This window comes from Tachypleus tridentatus, chromosome 10 (genome assembly GCF_004210375.1).
Source record: "Tachypleus tridentatus isolate NWPU-2018 chromosome 10, ASM421037v1, whole genome shotgun sequence".
Lineage (NCBI taxonomy): Eukaryota > Metazoa > Arthropoda > Merostomata > Xiphosura > Limulidae > Tachypleus > Tachypleus tridentatus.
In genome coordinates this window covers 53,835,273-53,859,554 of record NC_134834.1, presented here as the reverse complement: position 1 = coordinate 53,859,554, position 24,282 = coordinate 53,835,273, and the positions used below count along the sequence as shown (strand labels likewise).

At 32.4% G+C, this 24,282-nt stretch overlaps 1 protein-coding gene across 1 annotated transcript in view; it reads left to right on the top strand.

The window, feature by feature from the left end:
• LOC143229296 (fibroblast growth factor 8-like) overlaps nucleotides 1-24,282 on the top strand; it is a 64,756-nt gene that overhangs the window by 33,906 nt on the left and 6,568 nt on the right. Inside the window, exons 3-4 of the mRNA XM_076461428.1 lie at nucleotides 5,678-5,909; nucleotides 18,667-18,779. Of these exons, the coding sequence (XP_076317543.1) occupies nucleotides 5,678-5,909; nucleotides 18,667-18,779 (345 nt within the window). The remainder of the gene's footprint in view (nucleotides 1-5,677; nucleotides 5,910-18,666; nucleotides 18,780-24,282) is intronic.

Here is a 24,282-nt window from a genome sequence, read left to right as displayed (position 1 = left end):
ACTAATGAGTAACTAATATATGTAAAAACGGCTCGCTTGGGTTGAGAAATTTTTTTTACGTAGAGAAGCGAACAACGTTTCGACCTTTTTCGGTCATCGTCAGGTTCACAAGGAAAGGAAGAGGTAACTGACCGGAAGCTGACCACATGTTTGAAAGGGGTTGTGTAACTGAGTGTCGGAATGTAAAGGGCGTGCTTAGGTGTTTGAATATATAATTTTATATTATTTATTTTATTATTATTATTTATTATATTATTTCTAATATAGGTATAAAGGTGTTTCTTTGTATTGGTTTATTTTAGGACTTGAGTTGTTGTATAAGTAAGGCTTCTTTAATTTCGTGTTTGTTAATGTTTGTTTCTTTATTTAGTATTTGAGTGTTTTCTATGGTTATGTTGTGTTAATTTTACTTGCAGTGTTCGAAAACATGTGAAGGTGAATTTTTATATTCTTTGAATCTGGTTTTCATTTTTCTACTTGTTTCTCCAATATAGAAGTCGTGGCAGTTATCACATTGTATTTTATAAATAATGTTGGTGTAGTGTTTGTCAGTGTAGATTTTACATAGTATAGACCTCAGTTTTGTGCCTGGTTTTTTGAATAAATTTGATATTAACTGGAATGTCATATTTTGTTACTAGTTTTTTGCCAAATGTTGGTTATTTTTCTGCTGCTGCATGCCATATATGGTTTTGTGATTTTTTGATTCGTGAGATATATTTACTTTTGTTGGTTGATTTTCCTTTCTGTCTAGGTTTGTGCGTATAATGTTTTCTACGGTTTGTGGAGAAAACATATTGATGTTGATGAAGTATTGTTTTATTTTGTCTAATTCATCGCTAATTTTATCTGGTGAGCATAGTTTTATGGCTGTGTTTATTTGTTTTCTTAGTATGTTGAGTTTTTGTTTTGTTTCATGTGCTAAGTTCCAAGGAATGTATAGTCCATCAGTATGAGTGATTTTTCGGTGGATTTCTGTTTTAAATGGTGTATCGGTTCTTGTAATTTTGAGGTTAAGAAATGATATTTGATTGCTTTCTTCCTGTTCACATGTGAAGTTAATGTTGGGATGTATAGAGTTAATGTGATTGAAAAAATTAAGTGTATGTTCTGTAGATCTGAATCCCACAACCGTGTCATCTACATATCTGTACCAGTATAGTGGTGGATGTAATGCTGTGTTAATTGCTTGTGTTTCAACTTGTGTCATAAAAATATTGGCTAGAACTGGTGATACTGGGTTGCCCATGCTTAGGCCATTTGTTTGTATACAGTTGTGGTTGTTGAACATGAAGTGTGTCTTCATCGTGATGAATTCTATGAGGGTTATGATTGGCTACTGGAAATTAAACTTTTAAACGCTATAGCATTTATGAACCAGTTGTATGCGTCTTTAAAATTATAACTTTATTTATTAATATCTAGTTTTACAGTTTGATCAGTCCATCTAAGTTTTGACTTGGTGTAATATTACTGTTGATTTCAGTAAAATGCTAAAACTGTAATTTCCTAATAGTCGTTTAAAAAGAAAACTCACTTAAACTATGCCCGAAGGAATAATATAAACTTTGATATATATGTATTCATTTATACTTGCAGCTACTCATTTGGCTGCAGTGAGATAACTTCTGTTGCTGGAAGTTCCCTTCTGAATAAATGGTGATGAAACACAATTAGCATTTATGTAAATGAAGTCCCAAGTTCATACTTGAACATGAAATGAAATAAGAAAAACAAAGTACTCAACCTCGAGTGCAAAGATGGGGTTTAGAAATCCATCAGTTTCATGGGCTGTCTGTTTTGTTTCTTTTTAACAGTTGAGAGTAAGTCATTATCGAATAGTTAATATAGCTGTTTAGGCTTGATATAATCTCAGTGTAAACCACAATGGGAAAAAAAGGTCGTAATATGATATTTTTTATGAGTAATTTTTCCAGTAGTAAAAAAATACCTTCTACGTTTTGACTCAATTATTTATTGTAGTACTTTTTGTATTGTATACTTTTTGTATTGTAGTACTTTTTGTATTGTAGTACTTTTTGTATTGTGTTTTTGTATTGTAGTACTTTTTGTATTGTGTACTTTTGTATTGTAGTACTTTTTGTATTGTAGTACTTTTTAGTATTGTAGTACTTTTTGTATTGTGTACTTTTGATTTTAGATTGCTTATTTCGTTCTTCAATATGTAAGATGGAAAAAAAGTATGAGATAAATTTTTTCTTTAGCCATTTAATTATTTTAACGTAAGGTGTTTCAATACTCTGTCACTGCATTTATTACTTTATCCAAAGCATCTGTCGAATGATAAAATCATTGTTCAGTAATTAAGTATGACAAAGTTGCGTGACATCTTGAACAGATCAGAAATTTAAGCACCTTTGTTATGAGTTTAATATAGGATCAGGACACGAAGTTGAAGCTAAACCTAATTTTATATAAACGTATAAATGAACACACGGATATAGAGTTGTATATTGTAGTAACTATGCAAATTCAGGGCGGTGAAAATAAAATAAAAGACAGACAATTATCAGTACCAATAGTCAATTCAACTGGCACATTAAGGTTTTCTTAATAAACCTTTTCTGCTGTAGGGTTATTTTATGCACAGTAAAAATATTCTAACTTTTCGTGTCATAATTAACTCATTTTGCTCAATTAAGGTGGTAAACGCGAGATATCGTATCGTGTATGTATTTCGCCATCGCTATCCGTTTTGTTTCATTCCGACTTATTTATATAAAAAAAGCATGTTTATAAAGACCGTATTGTAAGTTTATTTATAATATGACGCTATATCTAGAAAATGTAACAGAAATTCGATCTGATCGTGTATACATATTTTTCAAACTGTAATATACACAATGACCGATGTATAGCTTATAATTTTATTTTTTATAACAACTAATTTTGGTGCGAATATCAAAATAATAAGTAATATGGTTTATGGTTTCTGTTATCCTAAAAATGATTACCAACAAATGTTTCGAAGAATAATGTTTTTGATAACTTAAAGTCATACTAATCACTTCGTTAGTGAATTTTCTGGTTTTCTATGTCCTTACCACTGTCTACTAATCTAACATATAATCAAATTCTAAACACTATAATATATATTTCACTTCACATGGGCTTTAATTATGACATTCTCTGCAATGTTGTCATCTCATTGACACAGTTTGATCTTCATTATAAGATTTATTGGTTTTACGACATATGACGTGAAAGGTTTTCAAACCGTAAGAATACTTCACGCATATTCTGTATTTTGCAACTGCATTTAAAAAAAATTAGATATAACCAGAATTTATTTATTGTTGCACAGAGAAAATATAAGCATGTTTCTGTTTCTATACAATTAAATGTTTACAATTTATCTGGGGAAAAATTTGAAGTTTTCAAATTCAACATCTAACAAATATTTTCTAAACATGCTTGAAATAAGTTACAATTAATAATTATTCTGTGCATCATTGATTCATCGAATGAGCTTGTGAATGATCAAAGTAACAATGAATATCCACGTGACAGTCTCGAGAAAACATTATAAATGAAAAGTCAAAGTAAATATTTGTAAACCCTTTCAGGTTGTTTTAGTTATATAAAAGTGCTTTTAACGTCTCACTCGTTGTTCTGTAGTGACAAGTACCGTACCCATCTTAGCGCTTAGTTGTTGACTCTTGGAAACCATTTATAGAGTGGTTCTTTATGCTAATATTGGTTAAGAAACGATCAACAAGGTGGCCATGAAAAACTACATTCCTGTATTTACACAGCTGTAGCCTATACGATATGTACTTTGGCTAACTTCTGTTCATTCATGTTTTAATACAAAAAATAAAATACACCAGCAGAACTATTTTTTTCTTTAACTTCAAACTGTCTATTTTCTTATTGAAAAACAATTCATTCAGGAAAGTAAACTTGAAATCCATTAATGATGGACTTCTGCCAGATTTAGTGAGAAATTTATTTGTGCTTTGTTGTAATACATGAAAAATTGAGAGATTTAGTTTGATTAAGAAGCTTATTATATATCTTGTAAATATTTTTCTAAGAACAGTACACGCAATCGAATAAGAAGGCACCTGTTAAAAAAACGTTTTCAAACTTGGATATAGCTTTTAGACTTTAAGAGACTAGCCAATACAAACATATAATATTTGTATTTGAATTTAGCATTGGACACAGTATGTTTATTTTATTAGTTACTGAGACTATATCATTGTTCAAAGTGATTTCTGCGTCATTGCTTAACTGCTTTAAACTGGAAGATTTTTAAATACTTCTCATTTTATTTGAGAGCTTATCCGAGATAAAACTTTCGCTGTTTTGGCAATCTTAAACAATTTATTGAAAGGTTTTTTCAAGTAATTTCTTGTGTCTTTGTGACCCAGTATCAAGCCTGAGGGCTTCTAAAGCTATAATTCGGAAATCGTTCCTGTAGCAAAGACAGCGCAATAGTGGCAAAATTATCTATCACCTGTAAAATTTTCGTTCAAAAAAGTTTAGTAAAAGCCATATCTATACTACTATATCTATATTATCATATCTATATTACTATAGCTATATTGCTATATCTATATTATCATATCTATATTGCCATAGCTATATTATTATATCTATATTACTATATCTATATTATCATATCTATATTACCATATCTATATTATTATATCTATATTACTATATCTATATTACTATATCTGTATTATCATATCTATATTATTATATCTACATTACCATATCTCCCAGCTTGCAATGTATTCAGTTACTAGGCAACCCTGCACAAGAAAAACCCATTCAACAAAATTTTTACCAATCTCTGATGAGTCACTACAGCTTTTTAAACTATTTTTAAAAGGTTTCCTTTATTATTAATTATTAATAAAAAAGAGCCTCATCCCTCTAACTCCTTCCTTCACGTTCTTACTTTCGGAATTCTGGAGTCGGCACTGCAGTGTAAATATTCCTTTTTGTAACTTTGCTCTAAAACAAACCAAATATTTGTTTTCTTCTTTAACTATAATTAAACAAACACAGGGATAATAGTTCAGTAACATATTAGTCGAAATAATAATTAATTTTTAGTATAATTAGTAAATGAATTAACAACTTTTCAATCGTTTATGTTTTCTTTTCCTGGCCCCCGCTAGTACAGCGGTATGTCTCCGGATTTACAACGCTAAAATCAGGGGTTCGATTCCCCTCGGTGGGCTGAGCAGATAGCTCTTTGTGGCTTTGTTATAAGAAAATCACACACAATTCTTTTCCTGGTTAAAATGATTCTCTGTTTTCTGTCAGATTATAGCAAATTGTATTACGAATTCACTGCAAAAAATAATATTCAAAAGGGTATTATTTTACTGTCTTTTATTATTATTCAACAAAGCTTGGGAACTTCTCAGTTATTGAAAACTATAAACTGTCTATATTGTGGGTTTGGTTAGTAATCTAGTTGTTTGTTCATAATGTTTCGGCAACAGCAAACATAAAACCTATGAAAAATTACATATTTTTAGTTTTAAGAGATGCCAGTTAGCTTTGAGGAGGCTTTGTTTACTTTCTGAAGATATTGTTTTAAGAAAATGACGTCAAACCTTTTAACCCTATGAAGTAATTAACATAAACGACTTTATATTTTATATACATATAATTTACTGTTTTTTACCACTAGGTGTCATGTCAGGACGTCTCCAAAAGCCCAGCGAAACAACTAGATGACTTCAAGCATGTGACTTTTCCCCATGTAACTGATGTCACTAACGGCCTTATCCGCTTTCACAAGTTATATCACGTATGCACAAAGCGCCACGTACAAATTAGACCCATAAAGAAGAAGAGGAAGAAAAGACCCAAGAAAAAATGTGGGCGATTTAAAGCTGTAGGCAGGAGTGATGACAATTATAGTAAGTTATTACCTTGTGTCATTGGAAAAAAGTAATCGGTTCTGATTACCTTCACCGTTTATTAATCTGTCGGTGAAACATCTGAATCTAACATATATGTAACATGAAGTTTTCGTTTCAATTTTAGTTTGAATCTGACTGTCTTTAAAGCTATTAAGTTTTAGTATTATTCGTTTATCACTAGGAGGAGATAATGTGGTGCCTCTAATAATGTTTCAATATTTTCCTGTCTTTGTTTTATAGTGTTTGGGGTCAATAAAAAGAAAACGAGGTGTTCATATCTTTATAAATATTCTTTGTTTGAAGCAAGACTGTAAATTAATTATAAAGACAGACAGAAAAGGATGTTAGAAAAATGTTTCATCACTCGACGCCATTTGTAGTCAGTAATATGTAGGTTGTTGTGAGAGGATGTTGCTTTACATTGACTGGTTTGATGTAATGTGACGTATGAAGGTAATTATGTTTTCTTATTGACATTTTGACTGATTATAATTAAAGAATGAAACAAAGTTGTTGTAATTTTTGAAGAAAACTAATTAACCATCAGGTAGTTAAGATTTTGTTAACAGTTGGTAAGAATAAAGTAAAACGTTTAAGCGACAAATTGAAGAGACGAATCAAATATACAAGAAAAAATAGAATAACAAAACGTGTATTTTTGGTATATATACCATAAAGGTAAAATAATGTAGCAATGGGGCTTTTATTTTAATTGAGGATTGTTGGCAAGAAATGTATAATATCAACTAACTTGTTTTACAGGTCTTTATTATCAAGTTTAGAGTCCAATACAAGTAATTTAGGAAAGTTTCTTAATGGATACGTATTGGACATAAACAGTATCGTTTAGTACGATAATTGAAAAGAACATATGTGAGCTTCTTTTGATCTCATTTGAAATTAGCGCAAAGCCACACAATGGGTATCTGTGATCTGCCCACCATGGGTATCGAAACCCAGTTTCTAGCGTTGTTTGTCCTCAGACACACCGCTTTGCCACTAGAGAGGACAAAATATATGAGTATTTTCTTTAATTACGTATATATGCGTGAGATAGAGTGTGTAGAAATTAAATCTAACTCGGAAAATCAAAATGCAGTAATAGTTTTCCAGACAAAGGTAGAAACTTTATTGTTTAAAAATGCAAACAACTTGGTAAGACGTTTCACGTCAATAATGTAATTAGTGTTACTGTGTCAAACAACATAATAAGAAGTTTCACTTCAATAACGTAACTAGTGTCATCCTGTCTAACAATCAGGTAAACCGTTTCACTTCAATAATGTAAACTAGTGCTATCTTGTCAAGCAATTTGGTAAAACGTTTCGCTAGTTACATAATGTTAACCTGTTAGTTTGTTTTACGTTAAGAATGTAATTGGTGTTACTCTATCAAAACAGTAGATTGCGTTGTTCGAACCCTCTTTTTTAACATTTCGTACTATTGGACTCGCAAAGATAAACAATACTGAAACAGCGCCCTATTTGTTTGCCTTTGTAATAAAGATACAGCTAAAAGAACGTTTTCTCGTATCGGTAACAGGTAGTATCCACGGAAGTAAAAGGTTGTTTGTTTTTGAATTTCGCACAAAGCTACTCGAGGGTTATCTGTGCTAGCCGTCCCTAATTTAGCAGTGTAAGACTAGAGGGAAGGCAGCTAGTCATCACCACCCACCGCCAACTCTTGGGCTACTCTTTTATCAACGAATAGTGGGATTGACCGTCACTCTATTACGCCCCCACGGCTGAAAGGGCGAGCATGTTTGGCGTGACGGGGATGCGAACCCGCGACCCTCAGATTACGAGTCGCACGATTTAACGCGTTTGGCCATGCCGGGCCACAGTAAAAGATAATTAATGAATTGGTAATTAGTAAAAGGAACTTAGAAAATTAGATACGTATATTAACTAATAGAAGGTATAGTTGTGTAAGTAAACTTGCACAGTTTTTTTTCATTTCTTTTCCTCAACGAGGCCTAATTAAGAAAAAACAATACAGAAATTAATCCGAAACTTAAGATTCTGTTTTATTAGTTCCATACGAACTTCGCTCATAGGTGGACAGAAAGAAGACAGTCTCTAAATTTATCTTCAAGACATTACGTTATTAACTAATTTTCTACATTTCACAAGATAATCGAAAATTACCAAATTCTTACTTTCCATACACTAAAACAAGACAAGAAGAGACATAAAGTACTATTGTCGTTTGAATACATACTGAAACCTAATGTTATAAAAGTAAACTACAGTAACATACAAACCTGATAGAGGAAAGTTAATTGTGGTATAATGTAACTTCCTTCAGAGATTTATAGCAATCATCATTATAGACAAGAACAAGAGTGAATATGTATGTAGTTCGTTTAGAACATTGTTTAATTTATAATTATATTGCTAAAAAAACAAACGAAAGTTAAATTAGTTCCAATTATTTTCTTAATGTTTTTGAGTCGTAACCGTATGATACAAACTGTATAGGCCCGGCATGGCCAAGCGTGTTAAGGCGTGCGATTCGTAATCTGAGGGTCGCACCAAACATGCTCGCCCTTTCAGCCGTGAGGGCGTTATAATGTGACGGTCAATCCCATTATTCGTTGGTAAAAGAGTAGCCCAAGAGTTGGCGGTGGGTGGTGATGACTAGCTGCCTTCCCTCTAGTCTTACACTGCTAAATTAGGGACGGCTAGCACAGATAGCCCTCGAGTAGCTTTGTGCGAAATTCCAAAACAAACAAACAAACTGTATAGATGCTTTTGCCATAGCCTGTACGTAGAGAACGGAACTATACTAAAAACTTATATCAAGTTAAGCTCATAATCAGACACGATAAGTAATCTTGATATCATGTCTTTTTGTCAAAAAACACTAACAATCATAGTAAGTAAGAAAGTGACACTCAGTACTAACCAACATTAGCTGTACGATCGCAACCGTATTATTTATGACAGACCTATCCTTTTCAAAACCAACCGGATTCTTTAATATAAATCTTGGTAGTGTTTACGTTCTAAAACAGTGTTAACAACTTCCTTTGTAGTAACGCCATGGAATCTAGATCAATAGTTTTTTGTCATCACCAGCATGTTCTCGATACAGCGGTATCAATCATCATCATTATTTACACTAATTGCTTAGACTAATTTCATGTGACATTAAACGCTCTTTAATTAGGAGAATATCATAAAATTTAGCAAATTTGTGCTTGAAAGTTGGCAATAAATAATGAATAATAACCGTCCACCAGTACAATGATTCTTTTTGAAAACTTGAGCTAGAAATGCTAACCTAATTTGCTTGGCCTAAATAATATTTATAATATTTTCGCTTAGTATTTAGCAAAAAATTTGAACAAAATTAAGCGGTTTATGTTGAATAACTTTACCCATATGACGTATTAAGATTAAATTTACTTCTAGGCTGTAAAGAGCTATCAGCGTACTAAATTTGATTTAATGAAAGTTAAGTATGTTTCTTCATCAAATAAAATTTCCGTTTTTTCGGTGTGAATAAAAATAAAGAAAAACTTGAATCAAATTCTCATGCATTTCTTAATGGATTCCCTTGAAATTTGTTGTGTGAAGTAAGGGATCAGTAAAAAACATACCTGAAAAATATGTTACAATTTGAATTACCACAGTTCGAGCTATAGAAAGTGGAAAATCGCTAAACTATCTTTTCTGTTAATAACACACAATATGTTCTACAGGTAGTTTTGGCCATACAACTACCACGTTTCTTGGTTATGTATGACGATAGTTAATGTAATTGTGTTATTACTTAAAAATTTCTCTGAATATTGACGTTAAGTGTAAATTATAATTGTATGTTTGTTATTGTTTTATACATAAGACAGACGCTAACTAGCTTACATGTTTATTAAAATTCAAAATGAAATATGAAACGACGATACTTTGAAATTTGACTGAAATTTCACTCATCATAATGCTATATATATATATATTTACAAAATGAAACTATATACACACATACGCTAGTGGGTATTTCTAAAGGTAAAGGAAAGAAAAACTGCTTATACAAATAATTTTTCTGTTTGATGTTCTATTCTAAAAGACTGAGGAAGTCCTTCAGGGTTGTGACGGTTCTACGCTTTGCAGATGATATAATTTATAGCAGATTTCAGACTCGTTAATCATATTTTCTAACCCAATATAATCCTTCTTTTTTTCCTAAGTGTTACGATATTTTGAAAATTTGTCCTGCTATTCGCATAACGCACCTCAGTGGAATCCTGGTCAGTGGTGATATCAAAACTCCAATCTCTCTCTGATAACGAATCTCAAGATTTTTGGACACTGCAGTTCGAGCAAGTGTTATATCCATACATTAATTAACTTTAATACATCCTCAAAGTTACTCTAGGTCAATCAGGTAGTAAAAAGGAACTCTGGACCAATAAGTTTGTTTGTTTTGTTTGTTTTGGAATTTCGCACAAAACTACTCGAGGGCTATCTGTGCTAGCCGTCCCTAATTTAGCAGTGTAAGACTAGAGGGAAGGCAGCTAGTCATCACCACCCACCGCCAACTCTTGGGCTACTCTTTTACCAACGAATAGTGGGATTGACCGTCACATTATACACCCCCACGGCTGGGAGGGCGAGCATGTTTAGCGCGACGCGGGCGCGAACCCGCGACCCTCGGATTACGAGTCGCACGCCTTACGCGCTCGGCCATGCCGGGCCCTAGGACCAATAAGAAAAGAAATGTCATCTTAAACGTATACTGACTTCAGCAAGTTGATGTGAAATGGTCAATATTCATGATTATCTAGTTTAATGCATAATAGAAATTAACTGAAAAACAACAGGGAAACTAAACTTCTTTTTTCACGCGTAAGCGAAAAGCTTTCGACGAGTATTAAAAAGGTGCTCTCCTTACCTGTTCAGCTGAGCTTTCCTAGATTATCAGTTTACAAAGAGTTTTTCTTCTTATAGTAAGTTCCTACTGTTTCTCACAGAGAAGTCACGAAAATTTACTTTCAACTCGAAGAATGAAAATACCAAATCCATTGTATTAATATCTGAAATATGCTTTGAAAATTTTATCAACTTTACACATAACTTTATGTAGATAAATACAGTGGCTATGACAAACCCAGCTAAGTGTGACTATTTGTGATACATGTGGTGTTAGTAAGGAAATAAATTTTTAAAACTTTGTCACACTCGGTCACTCGATGTCATCACCAATTTGATGTTTTATTCAAAATTTAACTTTTCATTCAAAGATGAAGAAATAACAAAAGACAGACTGTCAGTGAGGCCTCCCCGTAGTGTATTCTGTTAATGTAGCTTTGTACTGTACTCCAGTAGTAATTAGCAAATCCATATAAGGTACTCGAACACCTCAGATAATTTGGCATGAACTCTTTTTACTTACCGTCTTCTGTTTTTGATCTCGTTCATCTCGGAATCGTATTCAACACATAGTGTCTGACATTTGTTAAAGGCATATGTGTAACTAGTAACTCGTCAGTGATTAGTAATTGGACGACAAGATCATGATTATTTGACAGCCAACAGTCGTCGAACGAATCAAATAATGCTGTATCACCGTAGTATGTGCGTGTGTGGAGATAGATAATTTTGTCACTATTATTTAAATGAATAACATTTGGTCACAATTACATATTTCTGTATTGATGATATGTACTTATATTTTATCCTATCAATGATCTTTTATTTCATGCTCTATTACAACTATGAAGGTGTGTGGTATCTTTCATTGAGTCCTCCTTACCTTCATGGTTTGTTATAATAACTAAAGATATTACAAGTATCATAAAAGTCCAGGTGATATTCTACTAATAATTAACTCGAATTTCCATCTTTTAGTTCAGAAAATAGAATCAGCAAATTTTTTCAACTGTTGATCTCATCTTTACAGGCTGTAAAGTTCACAACTGTTCCAGTTGCTGCGACTACGTCTCTAACACCCATTTAATGTCTCTCAGAGTTAAGTGGTAATTCTGTGGTGAATTTATGTAAATGATGAACTGACGAATGTTATGTTACTTCACATCTATCAACCAAAATCTTATCACGTTTGCATTATGAAGTTTCAAACGCTTTGCGATGACATTCCAGCTACAAAGCCAGACTTTATTAAGGTGCTAAATATCCAGACAGAGTAGAAGGCAGTACAATAGTCGGTCTGACATAAGTATTACTGCTAGAATCTGTGGAAAATTTATTGACTTTATTAGATGACGGTATTGTAAGTTTGTTTGTTTTTGGATATTTTTGCAAATTTATTCATGGAGCATCAAACATTACCTCTTTGGCAAGATCAACCAAGGTTAGCTAACATTGACTCAGGTGTACGACTGTGCTTCATTATCTACAAATGGTTACATATAACAGATACATATATAAGCTTTACAGAGCAATGTGTCATGTAAATAAATTTATTTGGTCTTTTTTCTCCCTATATCCAATTTGCGTAAACCCTGATATAATATTAGCTATTTTGCCTGATGGCAGAATGACACAATTTAACAGCTCATTTCTTACATCTATGCCTATTTAACCCGAGTATCGCAGAATATTTTATTTAATTATAGAAAAAAGGTCTGTTGGATGATGAAGGCCTGGAAGTGCTACAGAATTTTCAAAAAATCTCACTCCGGATTTTATTTAACAGTGTCTGTAGGATGGCTTGTCTCCACGTTTTTTTCTCAGAATAAATCCTAGTCACAGGAACTATCATATATTTTGCTTAATCGATAGTATGATAGTTTGCAATAAGATGAATTAGTTGTCAATCAGTTAAGGAATCCTTTAATAACTGAAATATCATATATTTAGTTAGAAATAACAGAATGTTAGGCTTAAATGAAGAATTAAAACAAACAGTTATTCTTCACGTATGTGATAAAAATTAAACAACATGGCTGCACAATAAAACACAGTAAACTGAGTTAGAATGCGAGTAATAATAACTGAAATATAAACTAAACAAAAATAATCTTATGAATAAAATACAAGTATACTTGAAAAAAACTTACTAAGTTACTGCCACAAGTGAAAGAAGTACATATTAGAACTTTGCTGTTAGTGATTAGGACAAGAAATGTGCAAGAGATAAGCATAGTATTCTTAAACAAAGCTGCATATTTACTTCAGAATAAATTAGGTTTACAGTGATGATATTAAAAACATCATTTTTCAATACTATTGTAATAAATGCATGAGAGATTAAGCTGTTGATAACAGATGTCGATTCCCCATGAACTAAAACAGAACTTGGGAAAATGTAAAATATTATTTCACTCACACACACATGTATACAGATTGTAAGAAGGTAAAACTGTATAGGGAAATTTACTTCAGAAGTACAGTGTTAGACACAATTATTGCATCAATCACTTGTTTCACACGTTTTTAGTTCTCGTAATTTTTAATGAGATTTTACAAAGCTGTAATATCAGAACTAATGTAATTAATTATGGATATTGTTGGGAGTAAGCTAACTCATATTTCAGATATACAAACATGTATATAAATCCCTCTTTATTAACAAACAGTGAGAAACGTATTACAGCAGATGATCAACAAATACTTAGCAAATACGAAAGTACTGAGTAAAAAAACCTTTTTTAAAGCTAATGCCACTAATGTAATTGATAAAAAGTGGTCATAGAGTCTGTTCCATGTTTTAATATTTGGTTGAATCCTCTCTGCCATTGATAGCTGCTTGACGTCGCCGTGGCACAGAGTGCATGAGAGACTAAATGTAAGCAGGGATCAGTTCATGATGTCAAACGTGATTCAGGGATTCTTTTATTTCTAAGGGGATTCTTGGTTATCTTTTCCACTTCTTTACCATTGCTTTACAATAGTTTTCGTTAGGGTTAATATCTGGGCTGTTGACCTGGCCAGTATGGTGTCTTGATCCTCTCTCTTTGAAGATAATTCTTTACCTGAAACAATGAAATAAACCCTAAAGTGTTTTCATCAGTATATGTAGAATTACTAAACCTTTTAGCCCTACAGCATGAAGTAGAGTCATTTTAAAATATTCACTGGTCAGCTACACTGAAGTTATCCCACTGTTGGCTTTAACTGGGATTCCAAGATCTTGATGTACCTGTCAGCAATGGCAATGCATTTCACGAAGTGTAGCATTCCAAACCTCAGCCAAGTATCTGCCTCCATATCAACTGACCCTGTGGATGATTCATAGTTGCATTTAAACACGTTTGATGAAACTCTTCTCCACATCAACGTCCAACAAAGCACATCCATCAGGCACATGCAGGCTGAGCTTTGATTTGTTTGAGAGATAACTTTTCCACATTTGTTTCAGTCCTGTCAGACAAGTTGAGCCCCATCTTGTTGATAAGGAGGAGTTTCTTTCTTAGCCATTTTTCTGCGAGACCACCTAAAACCAGGTGAGACCAGACTGTGCACACGGTAGCAGTCACCCTTGGAATTTCCTGCCATGCTCTTTTATTAGATATATGGACCACAGTCGACGATTCAATAGGCTTATGCATTTCAAAACACTATCGTCAGCTATTGTGAGGGCTATTTTCCTATTATTTCTCTTCCACTGCTTCACATAGCTAGTCTCTGTATCTCTGCACCCAGGAGTTTAAAGTAGATTGGTAAAATTGAATTCTTCTAGTAACGTTTCTCTTTACTCAAAGAAACAATTACTGCTTTTTTCATGTGGAATTTACTCACAACCGTTGGTTATGGTAGCAACACATGCACGTTGAAGGTTTCTTAACTGACTCTCAGTAAGAATCTTCATACATAGTCAAAAACTTCTGATTCAATACCGAAATATCTTATAAGGCTGTTAATGTAATAATTAGACAGTATTGCATCATTTACGAAATAAATTTGCATCTACATGTATTAGGGGTTCTAAACAGACGATGATTACGAAGAAAAATATTAAACATTGAGTGATACTTTAAATTTTTCTACCACTGTAGTTGAACACAAAATAATAAATATGGTATTAAACAGGTTTAGTATGTAAAATGTGAGTATAATGAAGGCGAAATTGACATGCACCAACTCCCATTTATTACGAATATATATATATATATTGACTTTGCAGACTGGGGCTTGACTTGAGTTGCAGACGCATAGTAGGTTAATTCCATGATGTATCACTTGATTCCTAGAGCGCTGTAAGTAACTGGGACAAGAACATTTGTAGCTAGGCTAACATATTATGGAAAAGGAAGAAATATTGTTGCAGCATTCAAAAGAGACTTGATAATGGGTGAATGTCTAGCGGGTGCCATAGTGACTAAGACACTTTCATTGGTATGCAACTTCAAGATATCAATCAGTTTATTAGCAATGAAAAGGGTTGAAAAATTCCTGCTGCTGGGGGTAGATGTTAAATTATGGGGCTGCACCCAGTTCATGAAAGCTAGTAACATGGAGCTTCTTGTGTGAAGTCGATGTACTAGCATGTGATTTTCTGAAACAACTCGATTCAATTAGGATTGCAAACATGTAACGACAAAAAAGTAATAAGGGCAGTTTGGCAGGATGTTGCCAACTAATATGTCAACTGATAAATTTTCATTGCAGGACAATCAAATCTCATCTCCAGCCATATTTTGAAAAAAAGCTTTTCAACAAATCGACTACGGTAGTACAAGACCCCTGCATAAATCACTTTATTTAGTTACCAGTTGAAAAGAAACACACATGCAAAAACACTAAATAACGTAAAGGACATAGACATTAAACTAATAAGGAATTGATGGAAGGTGAGGCAGTTTAATGAATCACGCTTTACCATTGTTTGCTTTTTGTATAGGTAAGAGAAGACAATTTTCCAAAAATCCGTAAAAATAAACCAAACATTTTATGTGATTCCAAATGTCGCGGTCTTTGGTGGTAGAGTGGTTTGAGGCATGTTTTTTCATAGCATACTCTGGGCAAAACGGTTCTATAAGAAGAATACCTCGGCTCAGTTCTTTATAATATTTGATCAAGTGTATTCAGAAATTCGTTACTACTTCTGTTTCCAAGATTATATTACTTCCATTCACTTTAACAAGTTTTACGCATATAGTTTTGAGGAACATGACGCACAATTTAGGCATTTTTTATGGTCACCATAATATTACGATATTAATGAATGAATAGGGAAAACCCCTCAGAACACCTTGGCCAAGTGCACGTTGAAAGTTTCTAAACTGACTCTCAGTAAGAACCTTTATATATAGTCAAAAACATCTGATTCAATACGAAAATATTTTATAAGACTGCTGATGTAATAATTAGACAATATTACATTATTTAGGAAATAAATTTGCATCTACATATATTAGGGCTTCTGAGTTGACGATGAATTCGAAGATAAGTGTTAAACATTGGGTGATACAATAGTCGAACTGTTGACACTGTAGTGGAGCTCAAAATAATGTATGGTATTAAATAACCTATTATTAGTCTAAAAACTTTGGACCAACTAATTTATTCTATTCCAAATCGATTGAGATTAAAAGAAGCCAAATCCGTTAGAAGATGCAAATCCTAACAAAGCGTCAGCCAGAAAATATCGGAAGCAGTCGTTTTTATGCTCTAATAAGTTTTAACATTTGTACTTATTCGAATATATCAGAATTATATGTACAAAGAATATAAAAGTTATTCCAGTTAATTTTTTATTCTAAATTGTTTTTTAGTTGTCTCATACTTATAGTTTGACAAGAATCCTGGTGAGTTTCCGATAACATACCTAAATAAAGGTCATTAATACATGCAGTTTTATCTTGTTCTCCAAGAAACTACAGATTAAAACTAGCTTGAAAAATTTATGATTTTAACACGTTGAGTATACATGGAAATATAGTATGATAAGCTTTATATGTTTGTGTTATAACTACAGAAAGTTGGTAGTGTTTTAAAAATAAACACTCACCCACACACGCAAATATATTATATATACACATGTACACATTCTGTGTGAAAACAGTAGTTTGTAACATGAGGAAAAACGCCGTTAAGTGAAACAGTGATGTTAATTTTAATCGTACTTTGCAAGAATAATGTTCCAGATCCCTGGATCCACTTACTTCATTAATGATCATATTCATTTTGATAATTGGCACAACGAACATTTTCTCCAAAACGTTATTTCCTTTTTAATAAATTTCTGTGAAGGATGATAAATCGATCTTTGGACACGTGAATAAATATTCAATGGATTCTCTACTGTATTTGGATAGTCGGCGTCAAAGATTACGTTTTAAAAAAAACAAAGCAAAAGAAACGTCCATTGAAGCTTTTGATAATCAGGGCTGATTAAACGAACATAAAGCAACTATGTCTGTAAAAACTGTTTGGACAAATTTTTCTTTTTTAATATACAAAGTATGCTACCTTGAAAGTAATAAAAGAAACATTATTAGAAGCTATTTCTGTTTTATAAAACGCATACCATCGAAATAGCGTGCACTTTGACGTGAAGTTCATGTTTTGTTATTAATTTATATTTTACAAACCAAATGCAATGTACATGTTTTATATAAATCACTTTATCCATTATTTGTTAGTCGACTGCAATTATTCTTTGCGTATCTTAAGCACCTGTTTGATATTCGCATCACAAGACTGTATAAAATACATTATAATGTTATATCAAGCAAGTCACGTGCAGACTGTTTCATTGGGAGTCATGACAAGTACAGCGGATCTACCTCTAAAGGAATAACGCATCTTCAAGTTAGCGAGCTTGATTAACGAGCTTTACATTCTCCCTATTCGAATATTTACTGCCCTTTGAAACAAGTCTAATAGCGCCAGTCGAAGCGGACCTTTTACCGTCCAGTGCTATGTTTATCCTTTTAAGAAAAATGTACGTTCAATAACAGCTGCAAATATTTATTCTGCTTGTTAAAAATTAAGTGAGAATTTAGCTGTAACACATTATTACAAAAAACAACAAAACGATTAACCGGTGATGTTTTAAACTGTTCAGAGACATTAAAACAACTTATTATAATCGCACATAGAATTTATTGAAAACCAAGTAGTTTTTATCCAATCCAACATATGTGAAAGTTGTCGAAAAACTAAATGAAAATCGAGATATTTTTGGTTACTCTAACCATCAGAGGTGGTCTCTTTTAGAAGGCAGCTATCTTCTTCACGGGAGATAAACTATATTCAAGACTATAGTGAAGATATTGGACAGAGTGCCCGATGTTTAACTGGATAGGCCACTGTTTGCGCCTCCCTTTCCCTCAAAATTGTGTTCTGGACTTTATGGCCGTAGGTACGTTGTATGAGTGACAATCCTAACCATACTGGGCGATTAGGGAAGCCCAGAAGTTCGCAGTAGTTGCTGTTGACAGGTTGCCTTTCATCTAGTTTATCGGTTAAAACTTATTGAAGTGAACAACAGGATGTAGACTTTCTTAATGTTAAATGTTCCTTATAAACTTGTTTTAACGTGAATAACAACACTTTCAGGTATTACTTGATTTATTGTGTGAGGTGTGTGTATTAGTTTTCTTGGTAACGTAACAAGAGAATTAATTCTTATATTCCTATCAACGTCTTGCCAGAGTGTTGAATATTTTTTTATATTTAGATAAAACGAGTACCAAGCGGTATTAGAAATTGCGACGTGATTTATATATAGTATGATCAATTTTATTTGTTAATTTTTTATTAATGTATAATGTCTTTTTTAACATAAAAAGATATAAATGATAAAACTTGAACATAAACATTTCTTATCATTGTTGTTTTAGTAACCCTAGTCTTCGAGTCGAAAACAATCAAAGGCAAAACGGGTTTCACTATTAGAGAGAATCGGACAAATCTTTATTTGTGCTTCAATAATAAAGGGAAACCAACAGCTATGGTAAGTTTATTAACTATATACTTAGTTCTAAGGAATTTTAAATAATATTTACAGTTGTCATAAAACCAAGGAAAATGTCTCTGCAGGATAAAATGTCTGTTTTGAAATATAGGGTATTCATTAAGTCCGCCTGCTGCTTTACGTTGTCATAGCTGGAAAACGGTACACCCTACGAAGGGGTAAACAGAGTGGGGAACATAAGTATCAGGAAGTAGGAGAAAGATAAGCTGATGAAAGGAAAGGGGAAAACGTTGCCACTAGATAGTACACTTCTACACTGCTGTTCGTCGTATTCTTCCTTACTTTCAGTTTGAGCATCCATGAAAATAATGATGTTGAAAACAGCCGATTATAATATGTCATAAGGAATTCAAACGACTTCAGTTTGGAATTTTTTCTTCTGTATTGATATCAACTAAATAGTATTTATTTAAATAAGACAGCTCAAGGCCATCCCCTAACCAATAATCTGCCGAGTTGAGATGTGTCATCTCTTGTATGGCCGTACATACGAGTTTTTTCTAGTTAGGATCCAAATCATTTTAGCATTTCTTTTTACGTGATTGATTGTACTCCGGTGTATTAACAGTAAGATTACAGAATTATAATGCTAAAATTCCGTGTTCGATTCCCCTCGGTGAATAGTGTGCACATAGCTCATTGCGTATCTTTGCACTAAAATAATAACATGAAGAATTTATTCAAATTATGGCTACAGTTATGCCCCTGGTGGCGACATTATTAATTTAATATATTGTTTCACTAACTAGCCTATATGCTGATAATCGCTCTCGCCAGTTTTTACCTTTATACGTTATACTCCCATTTCTTACCTGGATTTATGACGCTAAAAATCGGGTTTCGATACCCGTAATAGACATAACAGAAACGAACTGTTGTATAACTTTGTGTTTAACAACAAACCAATTTTCATTTTTGCACCTATAAAGAATCAAATTGGCCTTAAGACTTTACGACCACCCTGTGCATTCGGATATCTGTTACGCCTGTTGTAGCTTTGCAATAAACGAATAATTTATTTGTATTTGAAGTTTTCCTTGAACCAATTATGCACGATCTACGTCTAAATAGTAACCTTCAGCTCATTTTATGAGACTTTTTAATGTATGTTAACGTTTATAAAACTACTTCTGCTCTTCATATATTAGCGTAAGCACTTAATCACGTGAAAAATATGCTAAAAACATTACAATGAACTAATGTAACACACCATTTTCTACATATTGTATTCAACTTCTATCACAGATTGATTTATACTTACTTATGAAAACATATTAGTTAGATCGTCAGAAATCTTAATTTTCAAATGCGTAAAGTAATTGGATTATGTTTCTGGGTCGTATCCAAATGGCGGTCAGCGTAACCATGCAGCATAAAGCTTTGGACGCGGGTTTGAAGCTGAACAAATGAGGGTGTTGTGTTTTTCAGCAGGATACTTTATGTCACTTGTTCCAGACTACCTGGTTGTTTGATGGGTGCCGGTTGTTTGTTGGTGGGTAACCTGTAATGGACCGGCATCTCGTCTAGATTAAATGAGTTAACATTATCATCCACTGCTGTTACTTGAAAAAGGATCTCGGAAGCAGAGGCACGCAAGGATTGGGTTTAAACATATTGTAAAAGGTGGTCAGTGCTACTGGAACTGCACTAAAATTGAACTAATGTGTTACTGTGTGACATTCATAGAAATGACAGTTTCATTTTATTGTACTTGTGCAATATTCCAAGTCAAACTAAAATTAGATTTTTAATCGTATATTGTTTTATAAATGTATATCTTTTAAATATTGTCTGTAAAATATATTTTAACATTTATCCAGTACAAAAATACAAAGCTGCTTAACAAAACAGTATAATATTGCTTAAAGAAACAATACAAACCACCTAAATTAATAATATACATATCTAAGGAAACAATACATTTTTGTAAATAAAGGTACAACGAATTAATGCAAATATAACTGAGGTAACAACAAATAACTAATTAAACAATAATATCAAACTGTTTCAAGAAACTATACCTTGATGCTTAAGGAAACAATACAGATTGCGTTATTAGTACAGTACAAAATGTTTAAAGGAGCAATGCGAAGTGGCCTAAGAAACCAACACAAAGATGACCAAGGTACAAATAAGTGTAGTGCATTTCTAGATTAAGATTAATTTGATTTCTATTTATTGTGTTTAACGTACTTCTAGGATGAAGATAGATGTAAGACAGTGTATGTGAATGTAACCAGTTTCTACTGTTACTTTCATTTCAAAACAAACCACTAATAATATTTATTACAATAAACCATTAATAATATGTACTTCATAATGAAAACAAACAATAATACATATTTCATAAATAAAATAAACGAGTAATAGCCTGTATTTCATTGTGAAAAACAACAACAACAGATATCATCTTTGTTTCACAATCAAAACTAACCAATTAGAATATGTAGTTCATAATTAAAAAATACAACACAGTAATAATGCGTATTTTATACTGAAAAAGTCAGTGATAATCAGTATTTTATAGTAAAAACAAGTAATAATTTGTATTTAAAACAGAGGGGGAACAATTTCCCCTTCAGTCCTCTACGTTGTCTGCAACATAACAATAAAAATCGACCATTTGACCTAGTTTTTTTTGTTTTGATAATAAAAATGACACCTTATGTATGGAATATTAGTCTCTGACATCATGATAATATTCTATTCTCATCAGGAAATAATAAAGTTAACGTTTGACTTTACAAAATTAAAAACATTTTGCTGAGATCGATACATGGTCCTCAGTAAAACTACTCTTGTGGTTTTGGTTGGTTTTTGTCCTCTTAAAGAGAATAATTACAAATATAACCAAGAGATACGTCACATAATCATTCTTCACATTACATAATTTTACCACCACAAAATGTAACGTCGTTAATTTAACGGTATTTTCTCATGAAATTACTTTTTTGTTTGTTTTAATGTTTTCCATTAAAGACGAATGTTCAACTTTCTTTTTCTTTCATGTAATATTTAGGTTCGCGTAATCTGTCGAAGGTGGATCCTACTTCATATATGTCAATTTTTCTCCATTCAGCTTACTTTTTCTTTTTATTTCTTATTTTTATTACTTTCATTTATACATGTTAAAATGTATGATTACATGTTTGTTGTTTGTTAAAACTTTGACATATTATGATGTTAAACCTGTAATATACAATAACGTTAAGGATTATTTTGAATCTTTTTCTTTTTTATAAAATGATTTCGAGGTATTGTCAACACTATTCTTTAAATATTTTCTAAGCTCTTTGGCTATCCTGTTTACAATATTTGTTTCAATTTCTCTATCCATAGGTACATGCTTGATTAATTGCTTGTTCTTTTAAGTATACTTTCTCAGTGCGTAATTTTAATGCTCTACAAACATTCGTGTGAAAGGCAGGTATTTTTGTGATATGTAGTATGAGAAAAATTTTGGTGTGTTGCAGCATAATAACTGAAAACAATTTTCAATAAATAGACGTTGTTAATTTTTCATCATTCTGGCTTTAAATCCAAGAGGATGGGGAAGACATGTGAGACTTCCATTAATTTCATTAAACGTATTTTTAACTGTGCAAAATCAAAAGTTGTTTGTGCTTTCTATTGATTTTAAAACTTTTATACAAGTGCTGGAATACAATATTAAAATAATATTGTCAGTTCTTTCTGGGTTATCCTTGTATATTGATGAAGTTTCAACATCCGAGATGTCACAAAAAATACTTAAACTTACACTTGAAGATAACTTTATATTTGTAACACCCATATTACACAGATATATACCTAAATAACTATATGATCAGCACAAACAATGTTAAATATCTGGAAGGGCTAAATAACTTGGTACATAATTTTAATGACATAGTGACGGTGTAAAATATAATCTAGTTCGATGTGATAATGTCTGTACCACGAGAAGTTTAATTTTTATGTAATAATTATCAATACAATCAAAACAGGATGACAGTAAAATATAAATTTTAGTACAAACTGAATCATAAACGCGTTTTAGTAAATAAACGATTAAGTACAATATACTTATAATGATACAAGGATTTCGTCATGCTTGTATTCTGGTTTTAACCCTTGTTTGTTCTAATATTATAGGAAACAATATAGCATGATAAAAATTCGATGGATGGTAAAGGTGTTATTTAGCATATACAAAGCACAATAAAAGTACAATAAATACGTTTAGATCATAGGTTGGCATATCGCCGTGTAGTTGATGATTGTATGCTGTTACAATAGAGAAGTCTGAGATTCCAGAGTATAGCAAAGGAAGAAAGAAACTGTTTGTGTGCGGTCCTGTCAGACGTAAAACAGGAGATGACAAGAACATATTTCAGTAGACGCCAGATTAGTGGCAACTACCACCACGAGTTTGTTCTGTTGTCATCAATAGCTGATGTATCAAACTGAGCCCTACTTAAACTTGATGGCTCGTAAGCTCAAACGTTGCCGCCACTTTGAAGTTAGTTTCATGACTTGTTTGTAGACATATAAAATACATGTACCTCGATCCTGATAGAGGTTGTTGATTTTGATACTTTTTTACTCACCGCAATATTGTGTGCGTACTAAGATGTATCTTCGTTTACGACTCATCACTGACTAACGTTAAGCACTCATATTATTGTGCTGTTTTTTTAAATTTAATACGAACGTATTGATCCAAGATAAGCAAGTAATTAACATGTCTTTAACCTGCTATTAAATATATTTTGCTAATATGCCGTTAAATGTATCTTTGACAACCTCTTGTTGATTTTTTTAAAGTAATCCGTTAGGTTTTTAAAAATGATGTCTGAATGTGTTTCCAAACTGTAATTTGTTGAGGATTATATTTTTATGTGGTTTTATTTATGTTTACTTATATTTACAAAATGTTTATTAGTTTTAAACTTATTTTCAGATTTCAGAGTGAAAGTCATAAACTATCACCGTAGTTAGTATAATTTGTTGTGTTCTTGTTTTAATTTAGTTAGCAGATTTCTAACCTTTGAAGATGAAACAAAACTTAAAATCTAAAATACTGGAAATCTTATCGTACGGTTACAGATGATTTGAGGGGCTGTATTATTTTCTTTCGTAGTGTCAGGATTTATTGGTTTATGACGCACCTAAAAAGTAAATCAATATGCAAGAATTTTCTTGTCGTAATAAAACTTATTTACACTGCACCATTATAGCTTTATAAGGACTTCCAGCAAAAATTGCTACCCTTTGTTATAGCGGTATGTCTGCGGACTCACACCGCTAGAAATAGGATTTCGATACCCATGACGGGCAGATCATAGATAGCCCACTGTGTAGCTTTGTGCTTAATTCCAAACAAAGAAACAAACCAGCAAATCTTATCAGAGCTTACCTGATATTCATTTAATGAGAAAAATCACTACTCTAAATTCGTTGTAAGCGCTCCATCAAGTCGTATTTAGTTTATTACTGACTT